Source organism: Nannobrachium achirus (assembly GCF_963921795.1).
Source record: "Nannobrachium achirus genome assembly, chromosome: 4".
In the NCBI taxonomy this organism is placed as follows: Eukaryota; Metazoa; Chordata; class Actinopteri; order Myctophiformes; family Myctophidae; genus Nannobrachium; species Nannobrachium achirus.
The window spans coordinates 33,676,198-33,691,485 of NC_137813.1; the positions used below are offsets into that span (position 1 = coordinate 33,676,198).

General features: G+C 41.5%; 1 protein-coding gene across 2 annotated transcripts; it reads right to left on the reverse strand.

The window, feature by feature from the left end:
* Nucleotides 1–473: 473 nt before the first annotated feature.
* xpnpep3 (X-prolyl aminopeptidase 3, mitochondrial) lies at nt 474–14,980 on the reverse strand. Of its 2 annotated transcripts, none has more exons than XM_080722920.1 (11): nt 14,715–14,980; nt 13,869–13,991; nt 13,401–13,588; nt 12,474–12,693; nt 11,895–12,079; nt 8,314–8,376; nt 7,912–8,025; nt 7,512–7,597; nt 7,056–7,239; nt 3,351–3,471; nt 474–1,604 (listed from the first exon to the last, which is right to left on the reverse strand). In XM_080722920.1, the coding sequence occupies exons 1-11, from the start codon at nt 14,782–14,784 to the stop codon at nt 1,438–1,440; spliced, it is 1,521 nt and encodes a 506-aa protein (XP_080579046.1). In that variant the 5' UTR covers nt 14,785–14,980; the 3' UTR covers nt 474–1,437. The 2 variants fall into 2 exon arrangements, 1 of the variants encoding a protein (XP_080579046.1); XR_013961898.1 differs by lacking the exon at nt 474–1,604 and adding an exon at nt 6,630–6,723 and having other exon boundaries at nt 3,443–3,471.
* Between the last annotated feature and the right edge of the window lie 308 nt (nt 14,981–15,288).

Genomic DNA, 15,288 nt, shown 5'->3' on the forward strand with positions numbered 1-15,288 from the left:
TTTCTACTCCTCTGATACGGGGGGAGGGTTGGAGGTACAGCAACATTAGGCGTGAAGGGGGGTTGGTTGGTGCTCGGGATTGCCCGGAATACACTTTCGTATTCTCTCGGAGTTGCACTACTATCGCACTCATCTGTAGGGGACAGTCGCGCTCCACCGGCAGTAACCGCACCGCCATCGGAATTGGCACAGATCCTTTACATTCGGCAATCAATGGAAACACGTTTGAACTTTATCAAAGTAAAGCCTTCTTCAATTGCATTTTGGCTTGATATGATCATAAACCCAACACACTCTCCACAATGTATTCTAAATCATACAGACTCATCAGGTTGTTCATGTGAACAGAAAACATTTTATACAAGTATCAGAAACCAGGGATGCTATCCTGACCTGCAATAAATGTACAAGAGAGCCGTTGGGAGTTTATTGAGTTCAGGAACACATTTTGACATGTATAAAATGTCCTCTTGTTGCCTCCATGTAACACACAGGAGAAACTCAACCTTACATTCCCTATCTAAATAAGACAAACACATACAGGCATGAACACACACATACACTCACCAAAATCTTGCCAAGATACTTTCATCAATTTCAGTGCATGGGTAGCCTATGGTTCTCCAGACCAAGTTCAACAGGCTGATTGTTATGTTAGACACAATACTCTTATGTGGCTTCTTGTAAAAAACGAGGTCATGAAAATGTCAGCCTCCATGATGTAGGTGTAGGGTCTACAATACATCATTAGGTAATTCCATTCCAACATACAGTATTTGCAAAATAAAAGAGTACATATTGTGAAGAAGTGTGAAAGAAATGGAGAATTTGTTTACAGGCGTATGCATTGTAGATGAAGGATAATGTGAGTAGTAAACATATCCAAGTAGGCATATGCCATGAAAACATTATGCACCTGGTACATTAGCCTATTTCCAAATCACCTCAAACTTGACTACATCTGGCCTCAACCAAACCTGCCTATGCTTGTGCACTAGTGATTTTGAAGCAGTTGCTTAGTTTAAGATTCAGGGGAAGATGCACACTGCAACATTTACTGAATATTTGTTAAAGAATAGTTGTTTTTGTTTTTCTGAATATTGTTGTTGGTGACAGATGCACAGGATGAGATGTGGTAGCCTGCAAAACACAAAACTGTAAAGACAGCATGCATGGGTTTCTTTGCGATTTCTTTTATCAAAGAACAGCATGTGTCAAGCTAGCATCTGAAAAAATGGTTTCACTCCAGTTAAAAAATAAAATCTTTGGGATTGCAGAATTTCACCTTCATTGTGTAAAAATAAAATCTTGCAGTGTGCATCCATCCTTTAGGCTTAGGGGCTCTGACCGTGTCATAGTTATGGGGATAGGTGAATCACGAAACACACTGCCTGGCTTTGGTGCCGACACTTCAACAGTTGTGCCCGTCTGCCTGCCCTATCTCTGGGCACAGGCCCGTTCCACATCAGCGATGGTCTTTGGTGCCTCAGAGGATAAAATCAGGGGTCCTCCCTTGTCTTGGATCACAACGTCATCTTCTATTCTGACCCCCATGCCACGGAACTGTACAGGGGCCTGGTCATCGTCTAGACAGATATACAGCCCTGAGGGAAGAGAGGAGGACATTGAAGAGTTTGACATGTGTAGCTCTGACGCGTGATATTGAAACGTAACGGCATTGCCGCATAGAGCGCTCGTTTTCACAGTTATTGTCCACGACACTGCAAGCGGCGCGAAGGCCAGCGGACCTTGGTCCTGCTCTTCGCCCCCGAGCGCTGCAGGCGCGAGTGGCCGCGAAGAGCGGGCCAGGGCTGCGCGGCCGGCGGAGCGCCGCGCGAGTTACGAAGCCGTGGTGAATGCAATCGTTACGGCCTGGGCAAGCGCACGATAAACGCAATGATAATTGGGGTTTGGTGCACCTCGCACGGTCCAAGAGACCACAACGGAGCGCTCCCTATGTCCGGTTCAGCCAATCACAAGCTTCAAAAATGAGTCCGGGGCGTGGCTTGCGGCAATGCCGTTACGTTTCAATATCACACAGCTCTGACATCTCTTTTTCTGACAGGAAATGGGGGAGAGACGGAGTGACATGCGGCAAAGGTCGCCCGGATCGGGAATCGAACCGGCGACGCAGACAGGCATTGATGTCGAAATGGCAATGCCTATATGGTATGCGCCTGGTCCACTAGGCCACCAGGCGCCCAGCTCTGACATCTCTTCATGTTCGAGAGAAAGTCATGTGACCAAAGCTGTACACCATTAGTACAAACTTCATATAATGTTGCTGAAAATACTAATTAACTAGAAGCAGTGCTCTTCCGAGCACAGGTCTCCACCAGGTCAGGCATGTAATGTGTTTTACATAAGTCGGCCTCCTGATGGCGCTATAAAAGGCTGATGTAAAAAATGCAGGGAAAAGGTTTTACCTTGGCCTCTAAGGAGTGCGCATACAAAGTTTGACACTAATCGGTGGAGTTATAGGTGAAAACATGAATCAGCCTGTTATAGCGCCACCATGAGGCTGATTTGATTTTTCTTAAGTGGCATTTATTCCTCTGCCTATTGGGAATGTGCATGCACAATTTCACCAAAATCGCACACTGCGTTCAGGATTTCAGGCATTTTATTCAAAACTGACCAATCCTGCAAACTTTGAAAGGCAGTTTTAGCCAATCAGGATGGAATATGGAAAATCTGACACATCCATGTCGATCACATGACTGTAGAGATACTGTCTACTGATTTACGTGATTTTTGGACAAAATCTGTAGGAGTACTGGCAAAAGTTAGTTTAGCAAAAGTCGGCCTCCTGGTGGCGCTAGAACAGGCCCATGTGAAATATTTGGGGCAGAGGTTCTGAATTGGTGTCGAGGGAGTGTGTGTGCACAGTTTGGCAGCGACCGGGCCAACGGCGCCGGAGATTAGCTGGTAACGGACAACCGGACGGACGGACGGACGCACGGACGGACGGACGCACGGACGGACGGACGGACGGAGGGGAAAACATACTCTCCCTCAGCCTTCGGCTGGTGGAGACAATAAAGCTAATATGGTACATCTGCAATAGAACTGATACACCAAGAACACAATGATTCAGAGAATCTATTCGTTTTCATTTCAACTGTTCCAACAGAAATTGCTAACAAATGATGAAAGGCTAATTTTTATTTAAAATTTGCGGCTTAGAAATGGACTTTATTGGAATTTGAAGTGTTGAAGCTTATCATTGACTATCCAATTTTCCATAAGGCACGCAAATGTGCTGGATCGTAAAACACACACACACACACAGAAAAAAAAAAGTATTTTGACGAGTGTGTTAGGAAAAAAAAGTTAGAGTTTCTCTGTACCAGGCTCTATAGTGATGGCCATCCCTGGCTGCAGCGGCTGTGAACGAGACAATTCTGGGGTATCATGGACGTCCATACCCAAGTAGTGACCAACATGGTGGGGGCAGTACCTCCTTGCAGCCTGAGAGGAGTGAAAACCAAACAACATGTTAATGGAGATGTAACACATAAAAAGAGCTTGGTGTGGAGCCCAAAAGCTGAAAATGCATTTGACATTTTTAGCTGTGACAACGGAGCTGGTATAAGCCACTCTGTTGTTCCATAAACTTTCAAGCACAACACCCTTGCTCTGTTAAGCTTTACAGTTCAATCCCTGAAGAAGACCTTTCCAGGTCGAAACATTGGTAATCATAACATTATCTTACATCGTGGCTATGAGTGTGTAGCCTTTTCTTTACCAAGGTCAGCAGCACCTCAGCAATACTGGTGTGTGCACCCTTCTCCTGTTAGTTTGCCAACTTTTACAGTTGGAAATAAAGTGTTGTTGAACAGACTAATGTGCATCTTTCATTCGTCCCTGAATTTAATAGATTGCTAATGGTAAGGTCACATTTTAAGTGATGGAAGTGAAAAGGGAAAGGTAGGAAGTCAGTAGGCTACTTGATAAACTTAAACTGTTAGTGCATTTTGTGTATGCATTTCACTTTCAAACAAATTTTGGGTGATTGTATCAGGCACAACATATTCATCAAATTCATGTTATCAGACACCCCCCTTCCTATACAAACCCATTGTTACTTCAAACTGCATAACCAATAAAACATTGCCCCTCGCGTATTATTAGAAAGGCAGTATCAGTCACCAGAACCGGGTGTTTTAGATGAATCTGACAAGGTTAAAATTTGACTAGTTTGTATAGGAAAAGGGCATGTCTGATGAAATGAATATCAAATATCTAAATACTGAATCGGGCAACTTCAAAACTGTCTGGGATGTTCACAAAAGCCTGAGTAGACGATAAAATAACCCAAAAGTAAAATATCCCTTTAATAGAGATAATGTGAGACATCTACACCAAAAAAGGGGCACAACTGCAGGCAGGAGCAGCAGAAGCACAATGGTAAATAGCAGCTGAGTTTTTGTTACGGTAACTGGGCCAGGCATAACATTCTGATGATGGAATTTATTACCGATTTTCTTATTTGAAAATAAAGCATTAAAGCAATGTAGTGCCTCTAGGATTGATGCAGGTCATCTATTACAAAATATGTCAATATATATTATGAAACTCACAGCACACCTCCATTGATGTCCAAATATTGGTTATAATTTGCAACATAATTATAATATTTTTAATTTATATCTATAACTAATAGACTAAGGGAAATTGTTTCTGTATAATTAGCAGTAGTATTCTTTCTTACCTAAACATAATACCTCAACACATATGGTGTATAATGGCAATAGAAGTGTTGTAGATGCATATGAATATGTACACGTAAACTGTAAAGACATTTTCACATCTGGTGCACTCCTTTGATAGCATTTATAATTTTATATTCTATTGACAGTTGAGAAAGACCAAAAAAAACAAAACAAAAAAAGTTAACACCGCTAACAGGCCAATAAAATGCTAAACTTACTGTATGTCCAATTTTGGTTTACCATCAATGAAAAAAGCATTGTGTGTGTGTGTGTGTGTGTGTGTGTGTGTGTGTGTGTGTGTTTGTTGGTGGGGTCCTCGCTTCGCCCCACTTATCTCCACATGTATCTAGTGTAAGAGAATGTTAGTGGGTCACAGCAAATTATATATCATAGTCCTATTCTAAGCTGGCTAATAATTATGGGCCTAGTGTCTAGATTTAAAACAAGGCCTCCCACATGGAAAGATCACGCATCAATACTAGCTCTAAGTGACCGCCTACATGATAAAGAAACAGAAAGAGGGCGTCCCAGGTCTTATGTAATTTGTGTCTCTAAAATGTAGGGAATTTGGAATTCATTCATTCTTGTTGATACAAGTTCATTATTCTTTGTCTTCATGAAGAATTAGCATGTCAGTCTGCTATGCGTTTTGAACAAACGCCTCCCCAACTGCTACAAATCATTCTTTGTTCCATTACCCTACAGTTTTACTTCCAAAATTTTCCAGAGCGAGTGAGTTCTATATTTCTTTTCTTCATTCTTTTAAAGAAAAACCTAAGTTGAACAAATGTACATTAAGCTTTGGTTTGGCATGCTTATTTTATTTCCCTGAAGTAAACCGCTGCAGGAAAGGAGTGCCTCTATTATAGGTAGTTACACTGGTATATTGTGCTTTATGAAGGGTGTAATTAGGTCACTATTTCATCGTTTAAATTGGCCAGAGAAGCTTATGGCCATTTCCTGACCACAAACCATCAGCAAGGGTAAAAATAAACACTTAATACAACAAAGATTCCTCAAGGCTCAAGGAATGATAGTGTTATAACACTAAATGTAGTTTGCTGTCTGTATACGGTTACTTTTTATTTGTTGTACTTCACGCAACTACAGGGGAAGACAGATTTTAGTTAAACCGTAAGGAAGGTAACATGCCCTAGACCAGTGGTTCCAAAACCACTGGTCCAAAACCAAAAAGAGAGATTAGACAGGTTTGCCGGAACCCAGACTAGTGAAAATAGCATAAAATAGCAGACAATGCGTCGCTTTCACTACTTCTTAATTATAATTTTGTAATGGAATTTATTATGTTTTTTGATTCCAGTTTTGGATGGCGATAAAACATGATCTCAGCCATTGATCTTGATAAAGGAGATTAAAGTATTAATGAGTAACCGATGGTCACCTGGCAAACAGTATACTATAAAAGCAATAACATTTTAAGAGCTTCGATTCACAACATTTGACTACACTCCTTTACGGCAAACACCTGACTTGCCAGGCCAATGACAAATTGCTGTACAATACTGAATTATCTGGTCTGAGAGTTTACATCCCACTTTTGATACTTGATCAATACTTGTTGCGTTTAATAAATATGCACCTCGAATAGTGCAAGGTTAAATTCAAATAGGTCAGCACAGCAGGGATTGGTTAGTGCCTTTGTAAGGCAGGGAGTAGGAAGATGATGAATTTACACTGGGCTAGGGTACCTTATAAATATTCAATAATCGTCCTTCATAATGTTACGAATGTCTCATAACAACACATTCAAGAGCTGCTGCCGGGTTTTCTATTTAAAAGATCCTAACCTTAATGCATAATAATCCTCTATCATTTGATATTCATCCTTTTAAATTTGAATGTGTTATTTACACGGCAGATTGAAGGGTCATGTTCAATGTTTTCAGCGCATACCTGCAATGTTTTGAGTTTGATTCCCAGCTCAGGGTATCCTTCATCCATCCTCTCTGTACTCACTTTCCTGTCACTAGCCACCGTTCTACCCCAGCTAGAACAAGAAAGGGTCTAATAATGCTCTGGCTTCCATGTAGAACTTGGACGTCATGTAACCAGTCTATTATATCAGTCAGTACTATGAGTACGTTTGAAAAAGTTAAATATTAAAACATAAAATAAAATAAAAAGAGTATAAAACATGAGAAAAACAGAAAAATATTCAAATATGCAAATATTCAGGCATCTACTTCAGCATGCATAGCATGCATGAAATGTGGTGCCGATTTGTCCAGCGGTTTGCAAGATTAGCTGTAGACAGACAGACAGACAGACAGACAGAGACACACAGCGCCACACCATAAAAGCGTGTATAATGTCTTGTACCTTCATGATGTCAGCATCGCTGGTATTGGCCTTGATGATACCCAAACGTTTGAGTTGTCGCCCCAGCAGGTTCTGCATGGTGCTGTAGATGTGATCCAGACTGACTCCTGGGGAACAAAGAGACAGACAGGACTGCTGGACCTCCAGAACAGCCTCATACAGCTCTGCTTGTGCCAGGCTGAACCTAGAGAAAGGAAATTCAATGTGGTCAGTGAAAGTCATTAACCTGGGAGGAAAGGGAATTCAAAGTGGTCAGTGAAAGGGATTTGATTTGTCAGCAGTTTTGGTTCTTGGCCCATTCGTTTGCTTTACATTTCGTGTTCTGCTAAAATGGGTAAAAAAAATTACATGTTACCGTCACAAATGCCCGATGCTTACAATCTGTACCTCGAAGTAAAGGCGACTAATCAACGATAGAAATCATATAAACACACTTTTTGTGGATAGTTTACTTACCTTCCATTCACTGGCCATGTACGTGTGATATCACTGACATAACCAAAGTATTCACAACCACCATCAAGCAAAACCATCTCACCATCCTGAGGAGAGAGAACGAATACAAATCTTGTTTTTATTTATATGGTTCATCTGTTAGTTCTTCATTGATAATAATACTGAAGCACTTCAGTTACAAAGTTTTGCATGAGACAAACAATAATAATAAACAGCAGCAAAATAGAAACATGGATCATCATTAACATCTGATTAAATAATGCAGTTTTTTGTGAGAAAAATCCAAAATTAAAACTAAAACAATACAAATATTAGCCTTATAAAAACAGTATAGTATCTGTATTTTTTAAAGCTAAAATGTGTTAAATCAATTAAAACAATTCACCATGAATCTCTTTACCTTGACAATCTGGTTGTTGTTTATATAGTGCAGCGTGTTGGCTCGGTTTCCTCCTGCAACCACAGGGGGATAGGCCAGGAAGTTGGCGCCATGGACGCGATTCTCAAAATCAAACTGAGAGAAAGTTCCCATAATTCCCATGAAATTCCTTCTAGTTGACAATACGCTGTGTCTGTGTGGTCAGGCTAGTGTCCAATTCAAATATTCTTCTATTCCCTTCTATGAAGAGGCACATTGATAGGGCACTATACAGAAACAATAACTGTGAAATCATGTTTTTTGTCAATACCAGCATACAATGCTAATTAAATGTCTAAAGAATCAATGGACAAAACATTTGGTCACAGATAGATAGGGGATATAGAAATCATAACATGCAATGTTGTAAAATTATACTTTTACCTTAGCATAGAGCAGAGCTTCATCGATGTCCCCTTGACAAAAAGCCATAGTTTTCCTGAATGCCTGTAAGAATTGGAAAGGGTTTCTAAATGCCAAGTATGCTTGAATGATCAGTTTTGATCCAGTGTAATATTATCAACACACACTTTTCTAACATGCAAACTTCCAAATGCAAAAACATTGTAATTCTAATATTATATCTTTGATACTGTATAAACACAAAGTCAAAAGTGACCCAAACGTGATAAATATGTGTGAGAAGGGGCTGGGTCTGCTATCGTCCGATTTAGATTTTGAAGCTCTAGTTTTCACAACTTCTGTATGGCTCTATAAGAGCTATAAGAGGGTCTGTCTGTGTTTGTTGTGTGCCTGTTTTTTCTCAGAGTTAATCTCACAAACCATTGGACCAATCAAAGCACCACATTTGTTGTACACACTGCCAGTAGGCCAGGAAAGTAAATCCCAGAATATCTTGCACATATTCTAAACAGCCTTTCTTTTTGTTCAAGAATTTACATTTTTGTATATTGGAAGTCAATAGAATTCAGACTGACTGAATGGCTGATGTCATAGTATTGACATAATTGATGACTGACAGCCTGGTCACACTTCCTGGTGGAAATATGTTCCACTGAGTGCAAACTGCAAACAATTTACTATTTATCATTATTATCCTACTGCTAACTGCATAACCGGCCAGTCACCTTTTATCAAACGGCACTGAAACAAATCTTTCTCCATTGGGGGGATTCATGACATACAGTCATGAATTCTTTACATATATGCCTCTCTTCATGAGGAACAAATGTGCCTAAAGGACCAATAAGTTCCATCTACGTTTTCTTTTTTTCCCTCTTTTATCCCACGATTTTGTAACCCATTTTTTTCACCCAGTGTCAATTGTCTATTGTAAACATTTTGTACTTTTACTTTTGGTACTTTAAGTACATTTTGATGGCAACACTTTCATACTTTTACTCAAGTACATGTCGAATTCCGGACTTTTACTTGTAAGGGTGCCCTCACACCAAAATACCTATGAGAGTGGAATCCGCGTTCCGCCAATGCATTTCAATGATAAGGGAGCGTTTTTTGCAGAAATCCTCTGCTTGCTTGAAACCGCTTCACTCTCATTGAAATGCATTGGCGGAACGTGGATTCCACTCTCATAGGTATTTTGGTGTGAGGGCACCCTAAGGGTGCACACACACCAAAATACCTATGAGAGTGGAATCCGCATTCCGCCAATGCATTTCAATGAGAATTGGGTGTTTTTTTGCAGAAATCCTCTACTGGCATGAAACCTCTCCATTCTCATTGAAATGTATTGGCGGAATGCGGATTCCACACTCTAGGTATTTTGGTTGTGTGTGCAGACTGTGTGTGCACCCTAAGGCTGGGCTCAGACCAAAATGCCTACGAGAGTGGAATCCGCGTTCCACCAATGCATTTCAATGAGAAGGCGGCGGTTTCATGTCAGTGGAGGATATCTGCGCTCCGCGCAGACCTTGCGTTTATGCTGGAGCAAAGGAATTCTCCACGCAGATTCTGGTTTCCCCCCCTGTCCAATCGGGTGAGTCGAAGGCGTAACATTCTGAGAATCAGGAAGGGACTGGGAGATGTTTTGTTTTGATCAAGAGTCTCGTGCACCCAAACTCTTCTCTTTTTAGCTTGTTGCATCTCCCCTTCCAATAAAGCAAGGGCGAGTACCCTTCGCCTGTCCATTATAGAGTTGACACGTAAAATATGATGAGGATCGCTACGCTAGTCTACAGGCTACAGGGAGGAAGGGCGGTGCGGGAAGTGAGTGACAGGCGTGTCACTGGCTTTGGGACGGAATACGCTCTCTGCGTTTTTAGCCAGCCGCGCACCAGAAGAGTTTATCCACTGCCGACCATATTTTGGTCTGAGGGCCCTCAGACCAAAATACCTGTGAGAGTGGAATCCGCATTCCGCCAATGTATTTCAATGAGAGTGAAGCGTTTTTTTGCAGAAATCCTCTGCTGGCATGAAACCGCGTCACTCTCATTGAAATGCATTGGCGGAACGCGGATTCCACTCTCATAGGTATTTTGGTGTGAGGGCACCCTAACAGAGTATTACCATATTGCAGTATTGATACTTTTACTTAAAGGGGAAGACCACCCATTTTCAATATTGAACTATGTCATTAATATACCTTAGAGGAGTTGTGTGGAAATAAAAAAAAAGTTATCCCTCTTCTGTGTTGCCTAGAACTGGAGGATTGATTTTGGGGTTTGTATTATCAAGTACAACTTGATGACATCACACCGTTGGACTTTACAATACAAACGCTAAAATCAATCCTCTAGTTCTAGGCAACACAGAAGGGGGGGGACTTTTTTTCTATTTCCACACAACTCCTCTAAGGTATACTAATGACATAGTTCAATATTGAAAATGGGTGGTCTTCCCCTTTAAGTAAAATATGTGAGTACTTTTTCCACCACTGTATGAAACAAGACATTTCCTTCCTCCGGTTTTGTGGCATGGACGTCTCGCAACCACCTAGAGATGGAGACAGACCACAACTTACTTTTGAACAGGTGGTAACTTTACTGGATTTTTACATTACAAACTTGGCCTCAGTATTTTAATGAGCCCTTGTCCTCTGGCGCTGTATTGTCATGTAACTGGTGTATTCTATTCTATTTTACTATTCCTTGCTACTAGTTTTTACTATGTTTGACGCAATCATTTTTTATTTATTTTTTTGTGAGTTTCACACAAAATCTGTGACAGAACAGAACACTGTCAATAATAATGTGAACCACAAGCTTGCAGCTGTGTGGGCAGATCTCTGAAAAGTTGGGTGTTGAAAACTCAGCTCTGAAAGACATACAGTAAGTCTGTCTGCAATAAAGTAAATATATAAAGTAAATATATTTTGAAACCAAAGTTTCAAAATAAAGATTCACCAAATTTGAAACTCCGAACATGTGTTGGAGAAACACTTTATTAAGAGTTCTGTACTATCGCTTACAGAGATTTGAAATGGTTTTTTTTTTGCCTATCAAAGCTTTATGCAAGCCTTAAAAATGAAAAAAGGTAATCTTGCAAAACCTTTTTTATTACATTTCACATGATTTACACCACAACATCATTTCCCCTCGCCTGAAATGCCTGTACTATACAGGTATATTTTACATCATGCACTGGGAACATGCACCGATTTCATATTTGTGTACCGTCAATATCACTCACCCTTCCTAGTCAGAATACCTGCATTATTATCCCATCACGCGAGTGTGAACGCAAAGCGTCACTTTAGGTAGCATAATGATGCTTACATAAGAGGGGAGCGAGACCAGAGCAAAGTTTCATTAGCAGCAGTAGTAGTAGAGTTAAACTATCCATCTGCCTGCCTGGAGATGCTAGAGGGCATGTAGGAACCACTCTCCCACCGCCTATGCCAGTATGTCCATTTACCCAGCAACGTACCGGTATTCCAGTGGAAACACAGCTGACATCACATGCACAAGCAGTTGCTGTGAGCTTGGTTTGAAATTGCATATACTGTATGAGAAAACAGAGGACCTTTGCCTGATTTAAATACCTACCTGTGCTGTGATACGACCAGCCTCTTGCATGAGGGCCACCTCGGCTGAGCTCTTAAGGGCCCTGAGGGAGTGCGTAAGAGGCCTAAGAGCATGTGCCATGGGTCCTGCCTCCAGCAGAGGACGGACGTGAGTCTGGTGCAGACGAGGGTGGGATGGCTGCGAACTGTCATACCACAATGTAGTGCCTGGCAGAGAGAGAGAGAGGAACATAAAGAAGAGAAAGAGAAGAGAAGGAGAAGAGAAGGAGAAGAGAAAAGAGAAGGAGAAAAAAGAGAAGAGAAGAGAAGAGAAGAGAAGAGTTTTGTTCATGATTTGGGTAGTCGCTTCCAGCTGGAGCTTCGATAGTCTCTCGTTTCTTCAGTAATTATGCTCAGTAAAGAAGAAAGTGCTGATGGTGCGTTAAATATGGGATTGTAGAACATCCCTCTGAAGCATGACAAAATGCTTGCGAGTGTGTAATGATTTAAACTTTAACTTTTTAACACTCTACGTCACCTCTGTTGGTGAGAAACAACAGAGGTATTGACAAAAGCAACTAAAGGAAGCCAGGGATGTAAATTATTTAATAGCGCCACTAACCTTTGAGGCTCCTGAGTACCAACCCCAGCTCTTCAATGTTGTGAACCCGCTCTATGCCACTCAAAGCAACGGCTCCGTCCTTCCCAGATCGGGGCCCATCCCATAGCTCCCTCGCTGGGTCTCTGCGGGGCACAAACAGGATAGCCTGGTCTGGTCGCCCATTTCCATGCAGAACCAAGGCACTGTCAGGCTCTAGAACACCACTGAGGTAGAGGAAATCCTGAAAGAGAGATATTGTGAAACAGAATGTCCTTGGAAAAAGGTTTTAAATAAATGCACACCCTCAGTCAGTTACTGCACTGCAGTGAATAATTATTCATTAAGTGTCATGGGTGATACAGTACATTAGATCTCTCCTCACATATGAAGCATGATTTGTCACATTCCCCATGTATTGAGGAGAAGGGGGGGCTAGGGAAAATCAATAGGGTTCATCCTGGAATTAGATTATGAGATACCTTGTGTAAAAGGTTAATATTTTGGCATGAGGTTGGCACAAGGGATAGGTTATGGGGTCAGTGAAACAGAGTGCATCTTCCAGGGAGCATGAATGCACTCACTCACTTTTATAGCAATCTAATCTGGTAACTTGTGTATAAAAAGCTGATGTGAAAATTGCAGGGCAAAGGTTTTTCCTTGACCTCTAGTACACTATTTACACTATTGGCCTGTTATAGCGCCACCATGAGGCTGATAAGAAAATGTTGACGTTTTTTGCATGAGTTTTGGATAAAATCTGTAGGAGTACTGTCCAAAAATGTGTTTTGCAAAAATCAGGGCAAAACATAGTCTCCCCAGGCCTTTGGCCTGGCGGAGACAAACATGGTTCAGATGCAAAAATGCAAAAACAACTAAGTTAAGCCAGAATGACCGAATGGAAAAAGAGGAAGGAAAACAAAGAAATGCATCTTGAAATCAAATGCACACCTGGTTCTGGTGGAAGGGGTAGGGGATGTCATTAGTCATGTAACGGGTTGGGTGTGATAGAACAATGACCAAATGGGAACCAGAGGCAACAGAGGGTCCAAGCCGGTCGGCCTGGGCTTCGATGAGGGAGGCCAGCCTGAGTCTGCGGAGTTCATACTCTGTCTGGGTCAAGCCTGGAGTTACCTCACCTGGGGTAAAGAGTGGGAGCAGATAGTATGTTTAAACGCCTTGTAATATTGTGTCTGCATCAATTGTGTGAATTAAAAAATAAGCATGCATCAATTGTGAATCAAAAAATAAGCATTTCCAATGTTTCTGGATAGGCCCCCCTACCATTATGAGACCCCTGGATTCCGAGGGAATTATTTTTGGGATCACAGGCTATCCGTATCCGCAGATTCTCACTAGACCAGATCATAAAACTGGTAAAATACAGTACACTGCAGCCAATTGCATAAATATACTCACCATATTTTATGAGGTGAGGGTGTGTGTAAGGGCTTGGCTGTCCCAGGTAACGAGGGGGAACAGTCTTCGGTTTTAAACCGCCATGTTTCACAGAAATTTTCCTGCATGGGCACCACACACATCCTATAGAGAGGACCGTCAAACAGCAGATTCTAATATGAGGTGTCCAGCTTCAAGAGTTCACATTGCTACATATAATGTCACCTAGGCTATTGTACATAATTCACTAATGATGCTGCAGAATTGTCACACACTTGCACCATGACCATACATGATTTAGCAGATCAAGAAAACTAACTTATAGACCTGTAATGCTTTATTACAATGGACATGCAGGCATAGAAGTCATATCTCATTGAAGGATTTATATGACGTTTCATTTACACTGTAAATGAAACGGGAGGGGGGGGGGGGGGTCCCCTAGGTGGTCCTTAGAGTTACTACAGGGGGGCTGTACATAGTGAAAGGTCAAGTTTACAAATTATCGACGATTTAAGTGGTTAAATGTCTGAAATTAATCCAACATAGACTGATGGCAGTGCTGTCAAACAAGTCTATGAATCTATCAATAAAATCGATGAAAATCTGCATCACACATTTATATAATATGTAGAGGTGGTCCCTTCTTCATCTCTCTCTCTCAGCTAAGGGGTCCTTGGCCTGAAAACGTTGAAGACCCCTGATTTACAGAATAGAAGGTGGAAGTAAAAAAAACTACACCTAAAACGAGCCTCTCACTACATCTGCAGAGGGCTAGCCTCGGCATCCAGACTTTTCAAGCAGAGGGCAGACAACAGGTCAACGTTCAGTACAAATGACAACCCATTAAATAATGTCACATCTCACCTCGACTCCAATTAGAGCGTGACAGGACCTTGACAGCCGATCTGGCGAGAAGGTTGGGTGAGGACAGCATTGTGTAGGCGAGACCGATCAGTCAAAGCCCATGATGTGTGCTCTCTTTTGGGATGGATGTGATCACTGCAGCAGATCATGAGGAAGCCTCAGATCAAACGACATAGTATTGTACTGAACGGGTGTTGTGTACCTGTCAAATAGCCATGCAAAGTGCCAATAGAAACGCCAACTGTTATATCATCATGTCATGGGCACTTGCTTGCTGTCTGTAAGGTGACGATATGGGCCTCCCCTTTAAGGTCCTCGTTCTGATTGGCGGAGACAGGGCCAAATCCGTACTCTGATTGGATCAGAGCAAGAATGACCCATTTCCCCTTGCGACGGTGTTGAGACAGGACCCCCATGTTTTGATCAGTGGTGTTAAGTAGGCTACATTTACTCAAGTACTGTACTTTACAACTTGTAGGTACTTATACACTATTACATTGTAAGATATAGATTATTACATCATAAAACATACATTAACCACTTTAGCCTTATTTCATACCTGAAAATAGAGATC